Here is a 19,565-nt window from a genome sequence, read left to right as displayed (position 1 = left end):
GTGTGAATCAAAATTTTCTTGATAGTATACAAATAAAACAGGGCATAGCTATACACTGGCTGCTGGTTTCATCAACTATGTATAACTCCACATTTGTGTTATTCAGAAATAACTCAGAATCTTATGCTTAGTAATGAGCGAAAATGAATAAGCATAAATGTGAACCCAAAATACATTTATATTGATAAAATTGAGTTTTCAGGCTTTATGTATTGGGGTTATACATAAAATTTCATCTAAAAAGAGTCTAGTGCTAAAAATGTTTGGAAAATACTGCTCTGTAAGAAACTTTTAATTTAATTCTCTAATACAATGTTCAATGTGATTTAGTTTTCTAAAGCAAACTGCCTTTCTAATACATCACCATTTTAAAATTATTCAGAATGAAAAATTTTCTGAAAATCAGAGTGCTACAGATCTTCAAATATGGTGACTTGTAACAAGTTAATGATAAGTTAGACTAAAAACATTAAGTGCTTTAGACCATTCTGATAGGCAGCTGTAAAGATTTTTATTTTTTAATTAATCATGTATTTATTATTGTGTTTTAAATCTTAAATATATTCATCCTCCAAGTAACAGAATTTAGTATCTTTACACATTAGCTGTATCGTGTGTTTTGATAGTTTAGGCACATTTCAGTGATTTTTAGATTTTATTTTGTGGTTTCATTATAAAACAGCTTGCACACCAAACTCAATCAATCTTTTTTATTTAAAAATCCACCTAAAAATTCACTTCTGGGTTTTAGTTTTTGTTTAAAAAGAAGCAAATATTTAAAAGCATCAAATGTTACTAGTCTACAATTCATCTTGTTATGAACATTTTTAGTTTGAGGATTGGGAAAATAAACCTATTACATTGACTAGGCACAGTACTATGGCCAATGGGCCAGAAATCAGGGCATATCCGTGTACTCAGGCAACAGTTAGAGGTTGGAATGGAGGGAGTCATGCCTCAACTGTGGGCACTCCTTTCTCTATGCCCCCTCTAAAAATTGTTGTAAGTCTCAAATCAGTACATGAGATTGTATGTAACTTGGTTAAAAAACAACTATACGTGCTTTCTAAATTATGTTGCAAAGCCAAGACAGATGAATATAATTGTAGCCTCACTACAACTTGTGGTCTTAATATCTATGTCACAGGACCATGTTATAGGTGAGACAGAATTATACCATCCCTCTGGTGGTTTCAGAAATCTGGTTGGAAGGAGTCCATGACTATAACATTTCACATTGCAGCAAGGCTCCAATATTTCTTGAATTGGGGCAGTGAATATAAATCACAGTACAAAATCTGTAATTCTTTTAGTGGAAAAGCAACAGGTGCTACATATGAGAATCACTTATATAACATCTATTTTTTTAAAAAAATGTAGATATAAAATATTAATTGCATAGGGATTTAAATATAAGGCCAAGAAGAATATTAAGTAAAAAAATCATAGAAAGGGCACTATGGTGTCAAAAGACAGAATTTCATAGAGCAATAAATCTGAATTACTAATTAAAAATCACAGTATGTTGCTGTTGCTGTAACTAAAAGTGAATGTCAATTGCTTTATTAATTCCACACCGAAAACCAATATTAGGACTAACAAGAACACAACCAAAGCTCATTGTCTAAACCTGATCAGTGTATTAGCACATCACTGCCTGGTACGTACCTGATTGGTTACATAATCTACCTTTTGCAAATAACACCTAATACATGTTAACAAGTGTAAGAGCACATCATCACTGCATGCCATCAATGATTTGCAGGCTTACTTGGTAGTGTAATTATTCAGTCTTTCAAAGGTGCAAGATCCCACCTGGCAGAATCTTCACTCAATGAACCAAAAACACTGTAATTAACAAAACATAACAAAGTTCCACCATTAAAAACTAAATGTACATGAACCAGAGAACTAGGTCCTGACACCAGTACATACATTATCCTCAGCATTTTGGAAGGCAACAAATGATGAGTCCAAGTATAAGCTAATGGTTATCACCTGAAGCTTCAGGTAGAAAGCTAACTTGTGAATCAACCTCTCATTTTATTGTTGTTAGACTGTGGTTTAAACAGCAAATTCCAAATCTAAAAGTAGCTTAGTTGACTTAGTATTGTTATATAAAGTAGTGTGACAACGAACAAGAACTCCCAAAGGAATTATGGTAAAGTACATTGGGAATACCCAAAACAATGTTTTAGATGAAAAAGTGCATAAATACAGTAATACTACGAGTGTGTTAACTATGGAACAAATGTTTCTCTGGGAGCTAAACAATACTATTTTCCCACATTATTTACATGTTATGAATTGTTCAGATACCACAAAGCACCACTTAAGTCTAAATTGCTTGATTATGTCAGAAAGGTCCTTTGACTTCAACTCTACTCATTTGAGGATCTACCTAGAGTGGAAGTGTCAAGTCATTCTTCAAAAGGGATTTATCTTTACAATTCAGTTTTCTTTTGTTCAGAAATGGCAAGGCAGTATTTTCATTTCACACTCTTCGTTGGCGTTTCTGATTCTGTGGACTGTCTCCCATCTGTCCAGGCTTCCCGGGTACTCTTTAGAGCCAAGGTCTTCTGTTGGTCAACAACAACATAATCCACTCTCTCATCTGCTACACTGCTGCCTGAGCCACTGCTCTTTTGCTAAAACACAAAGAAAAAGCAAAAAGTCCAACATATAAAGGAGTGTTTCTGAGTACAACTCAGTCTTAAAACACAAAACACATGTACTGTGAATACTCTTTTTTTTTTTTTTGAGAAGGAGTTTTGCTCTTGTTGCCCAGGATAGAGTGCAGTGGCATGATCTCAGCTCAATGCAACTTCCGCCTCCTGGGTTCAAGCAATTCTCCTGTCTCAGCCTCCTGAGTAGCTGGGATTACAGGCATGTGCCACCATGCCTGGCTAATTTTGTATTTTTAGTAGAGACGGGGTTTCAGCATATTGGTCAGGCTGGTCTTGAACTCCTGACCTCAAGATCCACCCGCCTTGGCCTCCCAAAGTGCTGGGATTACAGGCGTGAGCCACCATGCCCGGCCATGAATACTCTTAAAATTCTTCTGGGTCATACACAAAAAATAACATCAACTACCTCAACTTAAAAATGTCTCTCTCCTAACTATATACTATTTTTGCCTTAAATTTAAAATTATTATATTTAAGAATTCAAAGCTGGGCGCAGTGGCTCACGCCTGTAATCCCAGCACTTTGGGAAGCCAAGATGGGTGGATCACGAGGTCAGGAGTTCAAGACCAGCCTGGTCAAGATGCTGAAATCCCATCTCTACTAAAAATACAAAAATTAGCCTGGCATGGTGCCACAGGCTGTAATCCCAGCTACTTGGGAGGCTGAGGCAGGAGAATCACTTGAACCTGGGCGGCAGAGGTTGCAGTGAGCCAAGATTGTGCTACTGCACTGCAGCCTGGGCAACAGAGCAAGACTCTGTCTCAAAAAAAGAATTTGTTAAATAACTATTTCAATGGTAACCACTAAAAGAGTAGAAAGTATAAAATTCTAACCATCAGAAAGGAAAAAAATAATCAGTCTCCAGAACTATGTTATTTGTGGTTTATGAGATAGCATCAAGTAGCAGACCAAATTTATATTAAACATAACTTAATAAAATTATCCCAAAGGAAATAATTCTTCAGGTTTGAAGTGTGAACTAACTATACACAAAGAAGAGGCATGTCACATGTCACTCACCTTACGTGGTGGTGTGGATTTCCCAGAATCTAAGTCAAGATCTAGATATTCCACCTGTTTGTCTCCTTTGGGCTTGATCATAGGGCTGCTTCCTCCATCAAGACTGTTACTGCCAAAGAGATTCTGAAAGTATTAGACAACAAAATCAACGGTCAGACATTCACCAGACATACCACTTATACTGTTGGACATCTACGGAAGCCTAAATATTTGCTTTCAAGAGGACATAGCTTAAAAATTTAAACGACCTTTTAGGATAGAAAGAAAATATGTAATATTTTAAAAACTGATTAAAGCCTAGCTTAGAGCGAGCTAAATGTAGTTTCAAAAGTTAAACTTGGTTCACACTAAGATTGAGACATCAAGAGATAGTTAGCTATGATAGCCCAAATTGAACATTATTAAAATTATATCTGTACTCAATTATGCATCTACAGGATCTTTATATTCCTTGGTTTCAAATTAAATAAAAAAAAAACTTTCTACGTTTTATTTAAAGGCTTTCACACTAAAATTTGTTTGACTTCATTGGCTAAGTCTATTTTGTTTCAGTCATCTGGATTTTTTACCACTTAATTTCCTTAGCCTGATCTTTTCCTTCCTGAAAGGCACACATCCTAAAGAACGTATTTAAGAGAGAAGGAAAATTATTACCTAATGAAGGCCTGAGATACAAGAAGTGATAAGCCACTAAACATGCAGAAAAACGTAAATAAGCATAGTTTATATAATAAGAGCAATAATATTACTAACTTACGGGTTTAAAAAGAATTAAAATTTTGGACAAAAATAGTGCTAAGATTTTAAAGAGAGCAGAGTGAAGACAACTCTGGAATTTGTAAATAACCATTTCAGATGATTTGTACAGTAGGACTACTCTCTAAGAAAAAGGGAAAGAAGGTAGGAAGATAGATGACAGCAATAAACAACAGGAACAAAAAACTTGAGGCAGAAAAATGAAAAATAGGCACTGGAACATCAATGCTAAATAGAAAGGAAAAGCTGGCATGAACTCAAGTCCCTATATCTTCCCTCCACTAATTACAACAGGGTTCTATTATACATGTGCTCAAACAAGTGACTTGTTTCCATGCCTTACTCCTTTCAACCCCATCTAGAAATGTTCTTGGCTTCTCATATGCAAGACTGTGTATTTCTCATTAGGGATTTTCATCCTTGTGCACTGTTGATATTAATGTTCATATATTATCTCATACTTTTGAAGAAAACCATGATGATTTAACAAAGTTAAAAATTTATACATGTTATGATGAATAAAACAATTTGAAAACTGCATACATCTGGTGGTTCTGTTGATTCTTTTTATGTTGCTACTTCATTTCTTTTTGCTTAGGTTAAACAGAAAAAACTGTGCCTTAGGGAAAGGACACTTCTAGGAAAATATTGAGACTATTCCCTCATTTCCTAGCAGGGCTGCTAATAGCTGGTATGGAACCTTTCTGCAAATTATTAAAAGGTGCTTCTTGCACTGGGGTGAGACAGCTCTGTGCTGTGGGCGACTGCAGCTTGGTGAGCAGCACATAGCCTGAATTTCATATAATCAGGTATGCAGTATGTTTATTCAGTAAACAACCTGCACAACTAAATGTAATGTTCCTATTTGAAGAAACAGATTTTTTAAACCAGATTTATCAATTACTGTAAATAAAACATTAAAAAAATATATAAAATGGCTAGGCACGGTGGCTCAGGCCTGTAATCCCAGCACTTTGGGAGGCTGAGGTGGGTGGACCACCTGAGGTCAGGAGTTTGAGACCAGCCTGGCCAACATGGTGAAACCCTGTCTCTACTAAAAACTACAAAAATTAGCCAGGTGTGGTGGAGGGCGCCTGTAATCCCAGCTACTTGGGAGGCTGAGGCAGGATAATTGCTTGAACCCGCAGGCAGAGGTTGCAGTGAGCCAAGATCCCACCACTGCACTTCAGCCTGGGCAACAGAGGGAAACTCTGTCTGAAAAAATTAAAAAATCAAAAAATCAAAAATAACATGTAGAGCACAAAAAATGTAAGCAAGTTTTGGTCCTCAATATAAATAGCAATCCCTCTCTTTTTTCTAATTCATGGAGAAACTGAAATCATCACGAAATTTTTTATCTGAATGACTCTATATATCATTGTCACATAAAATCAGCCATGAGTGTGTGAAAAATTCTATATTCAAATGTGATCAATGAAAGACCCACACCCTCCATTTCTCTGATTAGAAATATCTAGAAGTGTTCACAGTATTACAAGGCTATAAAAGAAATACATAAATTTGTTAAGACCTGCATGCATAATACCAATAAGTTGCTCCTAAACAGAATTTCTCAGGGTGGCTAGTTAACCTATTTTATGTCTGTTATTACTAGAACTGAACGTTTTTCCATCTTTGAGTATAGTTAACATTTGGGTGTCTACAAGGAAGTCTATTTGCTCTTGATTTAATCTCCACTGGAACAGCCTGTCTGTATTCTAGCCTTTCACCTAGTATTTTCCCAAAACAGTTTAGAGAAACTCTGATATTCTATAAGGTATTATAAGTGCTCTTTGAATTAAATAACGAACCAGTAGTGCGAGATTTTTTTTTTTTTTTTTTGGATAGAGTCTTGCTTTGTTGCCTGGGCTGGAGGGCAGTAGCTTGATTTCGGCTCGCTGCAGTCTCTGCCTCCTGGGCTCAAGTAATTCTCCTGCCTCAGCCTCCCGAGTAACTGGGATTACAGGCGCCTGCCACCATGCCTGGCTAATTTTTGTATTTTTAGTAGAGACGGGGTTTCTCCATGTTGGCCAGGCTGGTCTCACACTACCGACCTCAGGTGATCTGCCCACCTCGGCCTCCTTAAAGTGCTGGGATTACAGGTGTGAGCCACCATGCCAGGCCTAGATTTTTAAAAAATTCTTTAAAAATTATGTAAAATCATTTAACATATTTTTGTTATTATCACATAACAATATGTATGCCTTTAGTTATGGTTTACCATCATTTGAATTTCAGGTGTCACATTCAGAATTCACTTAATAATGCATGATTTTTGATCCAAAATTAAAGAAGTTTGTTAAATATTGCTATAATTCTCATATTCTTTTCTAAGGGAGAGTTGAATGGACTACAATGAGTCCTTGTATTTGGCAGCATGAGGAGATGGAATTGGCACTGTTGACTTTTCTATTGTACTTGGTAGATAGGTGCATCCTCCTGGGTCATTTTTGCTTTTTTCTAATACATATGACCTAAGTACTTCAGAAATTCATCACAGGCCAGGTGCAGTGGCTCACGCCTGTAATCCCAGCACCTTATGAAGCCAAGGCAGGCAGATCATTTGAGGTAAGGAGTTTGAGACAATCCTGGGCAACATGATGAAACCCCGTCTCTACCAAAAACACAAAAATTAGTCGGGTGTGGTGGTGCAAACCTGTAATCCCAGCTACTCGGGAGGCTGAGTCAGGAGAATCGTTTGAAACCCAGGAGGTGGAGGCTGCAGTGAGTTGAGATCGTGCTACTGCATTCCAGCCTAGGTGACAGAACGAGAATCTGTCTCCAAAAAAAAAAAAGAAAGAAATTCACCACATTGTTTATTTAGACACTTCTACTGGTGGCAAGTAAAAGTACCTTTCTGGCTTACTGTCATTAGGTGTAAAAAAAAAAAAAATTGTATTTTGATTTCCTTTGATTTCTGATTGTAATGCTCTTCTTTTTCATCTTTTCCCTTCATCTAACACCCATGACAAATCATATTTTTAAACTTTCCTATTACATGGGCCTTTCCAAAATTTTTATGGCTATTTACTATTTTAGGCAAAAAGACACACTCTTTAGTACCTCAGAAAATACTCTAATTACTTTACGATAAGAAAACAGTTCACTCAACTACCCAAAGTTGAAAATAGGTGACAATATCTACTCTGACCGAGAATTTAGGATTTAGAGTTTTACTAGAGTCAACTTACTATACTGAGGAAAACTAATTAACTTAAATAATAATAATAGAACTCCACTCAAATTGAAAAATAGTGAATACAAAAGCAAAGGTTTATAAAAATTGCCCTGCCTTGAAAAATCAGTGAAAACATTATTGATATATTGATTATATTATTTTTGAATACTTTATAAATTTGACATTTAAAACATTTTTATAGACGAGGTCTCACTATGTTGCCCAGGCTAGGTGTGAACTTCTAGGCTCAAGAGATCCTCCTGCTTCAGCCTCCTGAGTAGCTGGGACTACAGGCACATGCCACTGTGCCTGGCTAAATTTGGTAATATTTTAAAGTTAATTAATTTAAGCACAAAATCAAGTTTTTCATATCACTTAATTATGTTTCCTGACAATATGTAGTTTTAAGAAAGCTGGTTCTGCCTAAAGTCTATTAAGGATGAAAAGCCAATTCATTGATAGAATTGGGTTTTATATTTTATACCTCTAAATAGGGCTGTTTTAAATAATATAGGGCCACTAAAGTGTTACTCATTCTAAATTTTGACATCAGGTATTTGCTTATCCTGGTAGATATGGCCTGATTGTCCCTCAATACCTGCTTTCCCCTCTCCCATATGCATGGGATTTTTAGGTGGGCCCACTGTTCCTCGGATCTAAGGCTATGTTTTCTAGCTCCTTTGTGTCTAAGTGTGGCCACACAGGCTAAGTTCTGGTTAATGGTTTGTATACAGCAGTTTCGAGGAACTGTCCTTATGAGGCAGTTGGGCTGTACCCTTCTTTTTCTCCCTTTCCTCCACCTGGAGTTGGAGTGTGACTCTGCTGGCTGGAGCATCATCTTGTCCAATGAGCATGTGCCACACCTAAGGAAAGCAGACTGGAGAGCTGGAAAAGGTCTGAATCCCTAAAGACTCTATGGAACAGAGCTGCCACAACAGCCTTGGATTGACTCTCTCTAGACTTTTCCATGAGAAAGAAAGAAACTTCTCTCTTGAGTCACAAATATTTATTTTCTTTTACTCAGAGGGGAACTTAATCCTAATGGATATACTTATCTCCTAACATACAAATAACAAAGCAAATATTAAACCTGACTTAAGGAAAAGCTAAAGCAAAATATTTTTAAAAATTAAAATTGGTTTGTATTCTTAAACATTTGAAGTATTTTCTGGCAACTACCTGATTTCTGAGGAACAAAATGCTCACTACCATTAGAAAATTCTCATGCTTTGTAGTAGTATAGCCAACCTGAAACATGTTACGTTTAAAGAGGTCTTCTTTGATCTTTACACCTATCTAAGGGTATGTTACTTATTTATAGGACCATTTCACCATTAGAGTGCTGTGACATGGCCTTAGAGAACTGCATTATAAAATGCTGCCAGTATATTTTCTTGAAGAGTATCAAAAATCAAGTATCTCTTAAATGACATATAACTGAAAACTTAATTTTTTTCTAATTAGAGACAGGGTGACATGTTGCCCAGGCTAGCCTCAAACTGCTGGACTCAAGGACTCAAGTGATCCTCCCACCTCAGCCTCCCAAATAGCTGAAACTACAGGGTTGTGCTGCTGTGCCAGGCAACTTTTTTTTTTTTTTTTTAACTCATTTAGAGTTTATGACATTATTTTTAATAAGCTTTTAAAAAGTTGTCTTTTATTGCTTTTTCTTAAGTATATAAAGATATGAGGATAAAATTTATAGACAGAACAGTTCTAGCTTGAATGACTGAAAAGGGCTGCTCAGAAAGGGAAAAGTTAAAACGTTACATACTGGGTCTTCACTGGACAGGTTTGGGTTCATGGGAACATAATTCTCTTCACTGTCGTGTGAGTCACTGCTTGAAGTTGTGCTATGCACTGAATCTGGTCGGGGGGACATGGGAAACCTAGAAGAGCTAATTACAGAAATTATCATCACAAACATAAGCCTTGACAAAAATATCTAAAATTATTCTCCAAATAAAAATGAGAGACAGTCTGCATCCTTTCAGAAATATTCCCTTATGTTTACAATCATTCATTGTACACATTTATAACGACATAATTTTTGTGCACAAACATATAACTAATATTTATAATTGTATTATAAAAGTGTATTTTGAACAGCAAAATATTTTGTGTAAAACAAAAAAAACCCACTGCCAGTGACTTGGTGATAAGTAGAAAGTTACAGATATAAAATGGAAGACTTAAGAATTCCTGTATTTTAAAAAACTATATATGTATACACAAACACATAAAACATGAACATATGTTTAACATAGGTTTGTAACTTCATAAATTTCTCTCATTTCCCTATATACATTTAAATAAGTCTCGGTTACATAATCTCCACGAGAATACCATATTTTCAAGATTAGTAGCCCTCAGAAATTTTGGGTTTCATAAACCTTTTACACTCTTAAAAATTATTGAGAATCCCAAGAAATTTTTGTTTACTTGAGTTGTATCTATTAATTTTGCCATATTAGAAATGAAAATAGACATATTTTTAAAACACAAGTAATACACAATACACATTTCTATTGGGTGTCACAATGATATCATCACTTATCACGTAGCCTCTGGAAAACTCCACTGTATACTCAGAAGGAGAATAAATACAGCAAATAATATCTTAATATATTAATGAAAATAGTTTTGACTTCACAGAACCCCCAAAAAGGGGGCTCTTCAGATCATCCATTGAGAACCACTATTCTAGATATTTTCCATGATAATGAACAAGTCTAGATAGTCACATTATTCATACAAACTACATATTTTAGACAAAGGACTTACTCTCGAGCAAAACTCCTAGTGATGGGAGATCTAACTGGGGCTTGTAATTCTTCCCATTCTGGCAAAGGTTTTATTTCTAAAGGTGCTGGCTTGACTGAAAAGAAAAAGAGAAAAAGAGATTTTTAGTGTACAGAACTTTGGAAAACAAACAAGATTCTCTCTCTGTAACTCTATTTATATTTGATAGCCAAGTAAACCTAAGACCACCTAGTTTCACATGTGAAATGAAGTTCATGAATGTTACATGATTTGCCCAAGGTTACATAGCTAAGTAATTAGTGGTAAAAGCTAAATCAGATGTTTCATGATTGTTATGTCAAAGCCTAAACCTCTATTACAACATGTTGCCTAAGTACATATTTTATGAATATAAACTAAATGAGATAAAGAAAGAGTAATGTGACCCAGTTCCTCTATGGTTGCCTTATATGTTTCATTATTTAATAAATTATTTCACCAATTTCATACTCAATAGGGAAATTTCATCATCTATGTAAAATCATTCCTATTCTTCAATATTGAAGTATATAACTATATATATATAAAACGATGCATAGAAACTATTACAAACAAAACTTTGTTAAAACCCCAAACTGAAAAAATGTTCGAATCTTTTAAAATAATTCATGCCCAGTCTGGAAACAAACAAAACGAAACAATATTTGTATCTTTAGATCCAAACTCTGCTCTGAAAAAAGGCCATAATTATTTTATTTCAAATTGTTAGTGTAATTTAAGCAACAAATCTCTTGCTAAATTATATACAATTAAGTAAATGCTAATAATAATTTTCATTTATAAGTGATCTTTATTTACCTTATATTGCAGTAGACAATTAAACCAATATATACCACAGAGTTCTTAGCCAATTTCTTGAAGTCAAGACTGAGATTTTTTCAGAAATTTACAGAGTGAGCAAAAGAACTAAAACAATGCTATTTAATACTAGATATTTTAGGAGACTACCTAAACATGTTAGGTAAATATTTCAGTTATGTTTCATTCTGCCACTCTTAACAAAAAATTTCATCTTTCCAGATTTATTTATAGTCTTTGTCCATGTATGTTATGGCATAGTTACCATTACACTATAAAATGGTCATTTTAAAGGACCATACACATTGAGGCTCATAAGTATTTTGTCAACTCACATACAATGAAGACCAAATTAACTTATTAAATTTGAGCTAAAACCATTTTGCTTGTCTATATTCTTAAAATAGACACATACAGAATATTCCGCTGACTGAAAGTATTTCTTTAACTGTTAATGTTTTACTTTTTGACACCCAAAGGCTAATAGCAGTTTAGCTGTCAGTTTTTAAATAATGGCACAATTAATCCATGGAAATGATTCTTTATTCTGTCTCAGAACAGAATACATACACATAAAGACAGAAGACAACAGAAAATCACAAACAGTTCACAAACTGAAAGGATAAAATGTTGTCCAAAAAGTTAAAAGAATAATGCAAAACGACAAGTCTGAATATCACATATTATCAAATATTTAACATGCTGTTGTTAATGGCATAGTAAGTAGACTCATTGTGTATTACAGGAAGCATTCACTTTATAAATAATGTGCAGGAAAGTTTTATTTACAACAGCAGTAGTATTTAAGGTTCTTCTTTATTTTTAGAAAAAAAAAAAAAAAATTACAAAATAAATTCCCAATGCCCCATACAGCATGCGGTGCTAAAGTACATACCCTTTCTTCTTGTAGCAAAGTCACCTATGGTTTGTGAATCAGTTCGCTCTAAACCATGGGGTTTGAGTCTTAAAATTTTAGGACTTTGACCTAATTGGTAAAAAGAAGACTCTCTTAATATAATGTTATTTATTAATTGGAAAATGGATTCTGTAAAAAAAAAAAAAAGCAACAGAGCCCTGTGCAAAGATGTTACATCTAAAAGCATGAACAAAAGTTTGTTGTGGAGAATATTTCAGTCTTGTTACATAAAATTCATGCTCATGCTCAGCACAATGGAAAAGAGGAATTTACATGCAACAATGTAAGCAGCAAGGAGGTATAAAAGATGGTAGGATTTTAGTGCGATAACCAGCCTGGTTAGTTGTTATCTTCATTTGGGGGAACAGAGGGAAAATATGTGCCATGTTAGTTTTTCTTCTAACATGTCTTAGAAAACTGGATCAAATAAAAAACTTGTAGAATACCCTAGTCAGATCTCAATTACATCTTTCTTTTCTTTGAAATCTGGTGTCTCATATGAAAGCCCGAAGGCCTACGTCCTTGTAGTATTACTTTTCTAATTTGGTAGAGATGTTTTTAAAACCTTAATCTATTCCTGCACCTCCTGACCAAGACTCTTTTAGAGAAGCAAGTGGCCACTACTATATTTACTAATCTAAAACCAAAACAAGACCAACATTTCTTTACTCTGGATACTCACTGGTTGCCCAATGGCTTCACCTTGCAAGAATTATATGTTTAGATTCTGGTTCTACTGATTGCCTAGCTTCAGTTTAATTAAGTATATTTCTGAAAGCATAAATTCAGTTACCATCATCTTCCTTTCACTTAATGTCTACCACATAAAAGCACTGCTGAAAAGCCTATGAAAGGGCATCTTTCCCATTAGAAGCCTGGATGCCAGAGCTGCAATATCATTTGAACCAGTGATTTAAGCTACTCCATTATTAGTGGCACTAAATTTTCTTTTTTCTTGGAATTTACAAAGTTGAGTTGACATCTATTAGGTGGCAGAATCAGAATTTGCTGGTTAAGTGCTGATATCTAGCACCTTACCTGTGGAAATCTAAGTTTCTTAAAATATAATTCAGTAGAAGTTATAAAAAATAAAATTTTCTAACCAATTTTCTAAGTTAGACAATACATTGAGTTTATTCAGAAATGAGGTAGCCCGAGTTTAAAAGGTAAATACTAAAATTTTGGGCAAGATCCACTCCCTACTCCTAAAATTCCCTAATCCAGGGCCCATACCTGCAGGACCCTTTTCTAAAGCAAAGGAAGATGACAACTTTTTTTTTTTTTTTTTTTTGAGACGGAGTCTCGCTCAGTCGCCCAGGGTAGAGTGCAATGGCACGATATTGGCTCACTGCAAGCTCTGCCTCCCAGGTTCATGCCATTCTCCTGCCTCAGCCTCCCGAGTAGCTGGGACTACAGGCGCCCGCCACCACGCCCAGCTAATTTTCTGTATTTTTAGTAGAGACGGGGTTTCACCATGTTAGCCAGGATGGTCTCGATCTCCTGACCTCATGATCCACCCACCTCGGCCTCCCAAAGTGCTGGGATTACAGGCGTGAGCCACCGCGCCCAGCTACAATGACAACTTTTTAAACTCCCCCAAATAGTGTGCTACCCTTCCAAAAAAATAAGAGGCAGAAGGTAAGTCTTAGTATTAAAATAATACGATTATTTTGGAGTGAAAGGCCCTTACAAATCTAGTTTCTTCATTTTATGAATGAGATTCATCCAGAGAAAGAAGGAGTTAAGTGATTTGTTCAGGTTACACTTTAACCGGAGGCAGAGTTAAGACTTCCTTTAGCCTGCCCCTTGCTGGTGTGGCACTCTTGTTCTATACCACATTGTCTTACCTTTCCAGACCTTTAGGGATATAGAGAATCTTAGGAAATTTAGCCGGATACTATGTTGGAGCTGCTTGGAGTTCAGTTTTGAACTCTCCATTGTGGCTGGAGATCTTGCAGCACTCTGTGCTACACAGTCACAAACTAAGGAACCCAAGTAGAGGAAGGAAGAAATGTGCTCATTCCTAAATTTATGTCTATAGTTGATACTACTCTGAATTTACAGATGTGGCTTGGGGGGACATCTACGTGAATGCCACAGAGAGCTGACACACCAGTGATATCAGGTTTAATTACAAAATGCTCTTAGAACTTCTTCTGGTTTGCTGCTCTTGACCTACTGTGTGAGATACACTCCTCCTTTTCTGAAAGATCCGTTTTCATTAGCTCTCCAGCTCTCTCCTGATTTTTTTCACCAGTTATCTCCCAGTGGTCACTCTTTGCATTTCTCAGCTTTGCAACCCCAGTATCTTATCTAAGTTTGTGGTTAAATAATCAAGGTCACATGACTGCTAAATCTTACCGAGTTATAGTTTCTCACTTTTTCTCTAGTTCCACCTTCCAACTGCCTGACAGGTCATCTCCAATTATCCTTCTGAAGCTGAAACTGATTGTTTCTCCTCTAAACCAATGCCATTTTCCACCTCCGAAGCCCTTAGTAATGACACCACATCCTGGATCCTTAGGTACAAATTCTCGGAGTTATGTAGTCCATCCCCTTTAAGCATCTGCATTTGGTCTCAAAATGCTAATGATTTCCCAATATGACAACAAAAAGAGCTTTTAAAATGGGAAGGACTGAAATGGAAGGAGCAGGGAGTCAAGGTCAATGAGAAAGTTACCCGAGCCTGTGTGAAAGCTGGTGTGATGACTATAATCCAGAATGATCACGGCCTATGAAAAATTACATGGAGGGTCTTTTAAAACCTATTCCTGGAGGAAAAGAAACAAGGCAAGAACAAACCTGTTTGGGAAGAAAAACTAATCATAATAGATTAAAAAAAAAGAGAGAGAGAGAAACTCAACTCCTATCTTGCTTTAGTCTTCTCTAGCTAGGAGAATGATTTTCAAACTGAAAAGGACAGAAGAAAGATAGCAGCCATTAAAGGCCCATTACGTGAGAAAGGTGTGTGAAAGTTGATTATACAAATTGGGTCATTCTTGTTGTAGCCAACTAAATTAGGGTTGAGGGCCAGGGGAAAAACGACTCATGGCACAAAGCAACTGATCCAAGAATCAACATTTCCACAAACCCTGGTGCTGAAACAACCTGCTGCAACCCTAAGACCAGTTATACCTCGCAGCTGCTGAAATGACTTGCCATGACTCTAAAGCCGGTTTTACCTACCACCATCCTTCACCAATCCGATCTTGCCAGCTCCCAAGAAATTCTCTAGTGCCAGTGAGCTTTCTTTCAAAACAATACATAAGATTTCTCTTCCTAATAAAACTCCCAACCTCCTCTTTGTTCTTCAGACATAACAAAGACCACTTGGTCTGTGTATCTCAAATTGCAATTCTTTCTTCCCAAATAAAATGTTAAGGATTCATCTGTGTATTTTTATTCTGAGTTCAACAAGTACAACATATTATCCAGCTACTTTCAAGTTCTATTCGATGAATTACATTTCAAGACAGCAATGATTTTACAGACAAGAACACAGAATACATATGACTTATTTGGGGAAGTCATGGAGAATATGGAAATGCCGTAAGAATACGGATGTGTTTACATCACATTTTTCTCTTGAATTGTGCTCTGCTCTGGCTAGACCATTCTGTTCTCTATTTCTCATGTACATCTTTAAAATTTCAGCCCTTTTCTACATTCTTTCACTATCAATATCCATCACTGCTTTATCAATCAGTGACTTTAATTTCTACACAAAGCTCAAGTTAGAATACGTTCTCTAAGACTGCCCAGAGAAATGCCATTACACTTAATCATGAACATTTATTGAGGAGTTCTTAGGTACTAGACACTCTAAAACCTCCCAACAACCACGTAAGGAAGGTACAATTTAAAAGAGATTTTAATAATTTTATTACCAAGCTGGTTGGGGGCTTATAGAACTTAAGTAACTTGCCCAGAGTCACACAGATGATGACTGGTAGAGCTAGAATTTAAATCCTGTGAATCTAGAGAGAGGGTTCATGTTCTTAGTCCCATATCCTTATTTCAAACCTATAATCTTTACTATAGTTACTCTTAGAAGAGTATTTGTATTGCTTTGCTTTTGTATACAGTAAGTTCTCTCAACTAAATTTTAAGTACTTCCAACATTAGAGATGTAAAATCGTTACATTTCTCTGAAGGGTCTACCTTCGTGACCAGTAATTTCTTGTTGGTTACAGTGAAAACATATATAAAATGTAAGTGATTGTAATGATGAAGACAATGTGGATTAAGTAATTTTTAAAGATGTCACATGTTCCAAGGAGACTCGTATGAGCCAAAAGCAGATGCGTGAAATCAGTAAGCCTTTCACTCGAGTTCTTCTTCATCTCCATTACCTTTTTTTCTGGGGTGGGTACTAAAAGGGTACTCCTTTTCTAGGGTATTCCTTGGTTTTCTTAATAGAACAATATGATATAATCGTATTGAAATTTTTAAAAATGCATTTATAAAATTTACATGTATTTTCTACTCTGTGCAAAGCTTAAGGTTAATTTTAGGGCAGAAGCTACAATGTGGAAATGTTGCACTGAATTGTACTATGTCACTTAGGCATTTTGTTAGCTTGATTTCTCTATGCTTCCAAACTCAATTTGACATTTATGCTCCAAACAGAAATGAAAATCATGCCCAAAGAATAGCCTTATATTACTTAAGAGGAGAGAAACGAGAAAAAAAGTCCAAGGTGTCTTAGCCTTTTCTCCTCCTTTACTGCCTGTATACAATAGGCCAATGTGTTACTGATTGCTGAAGAAAAGTGTGAAAATAGATAATAAGAAATAAGAATACTAAAGCAAAGGCAAAAATAAACCAACTTTGGTGATTCTTAAATTCTGAGAGTAAACAGAGAACTCATGTGAGCCTGAACGTTTAAGTCCAAGGCAGTTAGTTACAACTTGGCTTTTGCTAGACTTGGTTTGAGCAAAGAGTGCAGCATAATTTAGTGAAGAGCACTGACTACTGGGGAAATTTCTATCTGTGCTTTAATCCTTAAGAGGGTTGTTAATATCAATCTCTTGATCATGTGATCTGCTCCCTAATTTGGAGTACGATTAGAGATGATCTAATTTTACATTTTAAAATAAGAAAATGTATGTGAAGAAAAGTCAATGGATTTGCCCAATGTCATTTAATGGGTGGGAGTGGTTGTTAATAGTATTACCAGAAATGAATTCTGGCTTTTTGGATTCTTGGTCTAATATTTTTCTAATATACTGCTGTATACTATAACCTCATCACTGTAACTTATTTTAATGGTTTTTAAAAGAAAAAAATGAAAACACGCTAACTAGAAAATATATGCCATCTAGAAGAGCCTGCAGCATATGATTCATACCCTCCCTTTGCTTTGCTCTCTTATATCATGTGAATTCTCATGGAGGAGGACACTTTTAAACTCTTAAAAGCTAAAGCCCTTCAAAAAAATGAGACAATTTTAATTATAAGGAATTGTCCCCAAGTATGCCAAAGCAAACAGCACTGCAGGCCAGGCACAGTGGCTATGCCTATAATCCCAACACTGTGGGAGGCCGAGGCGGGAGGATCACTTGAGCCCAGGAGTTTGAGACCATCCTGGGCAACACAGTGAGACCCGTCTCTAAAAGAAAAAGAAAGAAAATAGCCTTGCAAACTGCATAAAAACTTTCTGTGCAAACACTGATGTCAAGGCAAAACATAAAGCTAGTCTTAATGTAGCACCACCATTTCATGCAACCCTAAGAAACAGAGCAGCAAAGAGTGGGGTGCTCTTTTAAAATGAAGGCCCTGACGTGCTTCAGACATTCACACCAGAAAATAAAAAATTGTTTGTCTGATATTTTTTTTTAAAAATGAGCACTTCATTTACCTGTTTTGTTTCTCTGAAAGTGATGAACTTGTACTGTATGGCTGTATGAGTTCTGCTTATACTCCAAGTGCCTCAAAATTTCCAAAAATCACTGTAAGTTCCCCAAGTTGAGGGAGCCAGACAGGGGGACTTTTGCTATGCCTTTCCTGTTTGATCCTGTCTCAACAAAGGCTTCAAGAACCCTGGATTTGGAAAACTGGGCAAAGCACTCTCTGAGAAAGAAAAGTGATTTTTATAACATTTTACATTAAAGGATACAATTATTTTCTCTATTGTATTCTTAAATCAGAATGCGCTTTCTAGGGCCAACCTGATTATGCACTCCATACTTATTTCCTTTAAACGGTAACAAATCTAACCCAAAGCTTGACTTAAGATTTAAATTTATAAATCTTAAAGTTTACGTGCCTGCATAAAATTCTTTAATGGTACACTCAGAATAAAGTCCAAACTCATTACCATAAATTATAACTCCTTCAGGATCAGGCACCTGCAAGGCATCTGGCATTCATCCCTCCTTTGGTACTTACCTCCCTCCCTTTTGCCCACCCACCTACCTCCCCACGACTCTGGACCTGTCTCATCTCCCCTCTTTTTAAAGGACCTGGGCATGTTGTTTATTCTAACGAGAAGATCCTTTGCCAGGCTGCCCTCCCCTACCATCATTTAATTGCCACTCACACTCTCAGACTTTCCTCAGGGGAGCTTCCCTAATAGTGCCAAGAGTTTACTTCAACCACAGCCCCTTCCATGGTAATTATGATAATGTGTTTACTTCTCCACATCCCCTCCTAAACGGTGAGCTTCTTCAGGGGTCCTAGACGGTGAGCTTCTTCAGGGGAACAACCTTTTCCTTGTTTGGAGAATTTATATCCTGTAACTGATAGGTGCTTAAATCTGTGTTGTATGAATGTTAATGAACTGCCTTTCTCTTAAAGCTAGTGGTGTTTAATCTGATCAATCTCACACATTTTTTGCTTTTGTTTTTTTTTTTTTGAGATGGAGTCTTGCTCTGTTGCCCAGGCTGGAGTGCAGTAGCATGATCTCAGCTCACTGCAACCTCCAACTCCTAGGTTCAAGCAATTCTCGTGTCTTAGCCTCCCAAGTAGCTGGGATTACGGGCATGCACCACCATGCCTGGCTAATTTTTTGGTATTTTTACTAGAGACAGGTTTCACCATGTTGGTCAGGCTGGTCTCAAACTCCTGACCTCAGGCGATCTGCCCACCTTGGTCTCCCCAAATGCTGGGATTACAGGCTGAGCCGCTGTGCCCAGCCATTTTTGCTTGTCATTTAAATGGAAAAAGGGAAGAACTAAATTCTAAGGGTATTTCAAGTCGGTCATCTCAAATACAGTCAAGGCAGTCATGCGAGGTCATATTTCAAATAAATAGATGTGATCTATTAATGCATTATTCTAATAGGTAACTACTTACATAAGTTCCACACAAAGTGGACATTTTATTTTCTGTATTATTACAGGCTTTACAAAGCCTAAATTTTTTTTAAGCCCAAATTTTTTACTCTTCCCAAAGTTTTGCAGATTAT

At 36.2% G+C, this 19,565-nt stretch overlaps 1 protein-coding gene across 2 annotated transcripts in view; it reads right to left on the bottom strand.

The window, feature by feature from the left end:
* Positions 1 to 695: 695 nt before the first annotated feature.
* The window catches only part of GAB1 (GRB2 associated binding protein 1), a 128,961-nt gene continuing 110,091 nt past the window's right edge, over positions 696 to 19,565 (bottom strand). The window contains exons 7-11 of one of the 2 annotated variants that reach the window (XM_032147703.2): positions 12,137 to 12,226; positions 10,426 to 10,519; positions 9,416 to 9,539; positions 3,708 to 3,830; positions 696 to 2,648 (exon numbers count right to left, since the gene is read on the bottom strand). In XM_032147703.2, the coding sequence (XP_032003594.1) occupies positions 2,490 to 2,648; positions 3,708 to 3,830; positions 9,416 to 9,539; positions 10,426 to 10,519; positions 12,137 to 12,226 (590 nt within the window). In that variant the 3' untranslated portion in view covers positions 696 to 2,489. The remainder of the gene's footprint in view (positions 2,649 to 3,707; positions 3,831 to 9,415; positions 9,540 to 10,425; positions 10,520 to 12,136; positions 12,227 to 19,565) is intronic. The other variant, XM_032147705.2, reaches the window with a different exon arrangement.

The sequence above is a fragment of the Hylobates moloch genome, unplaced genomic scaffold (assembly GCF_009828535.3).
Source record: "Hylobates moloch isolate HMO894 unplaced genomic scaffold, HMol_V3 SCAFFOLD_3, whole genome shotgun sequence".
NCBI lineage: Eukaryota > Metazoa > Chordata > Mammalia > Primates > Hylobatidae > Hylobates > Hylobates moloch.
Note: the sequence above shows the minus strand (reverse complement) of the source record. Positions and strands in the feature narration are given on the sequence as shown.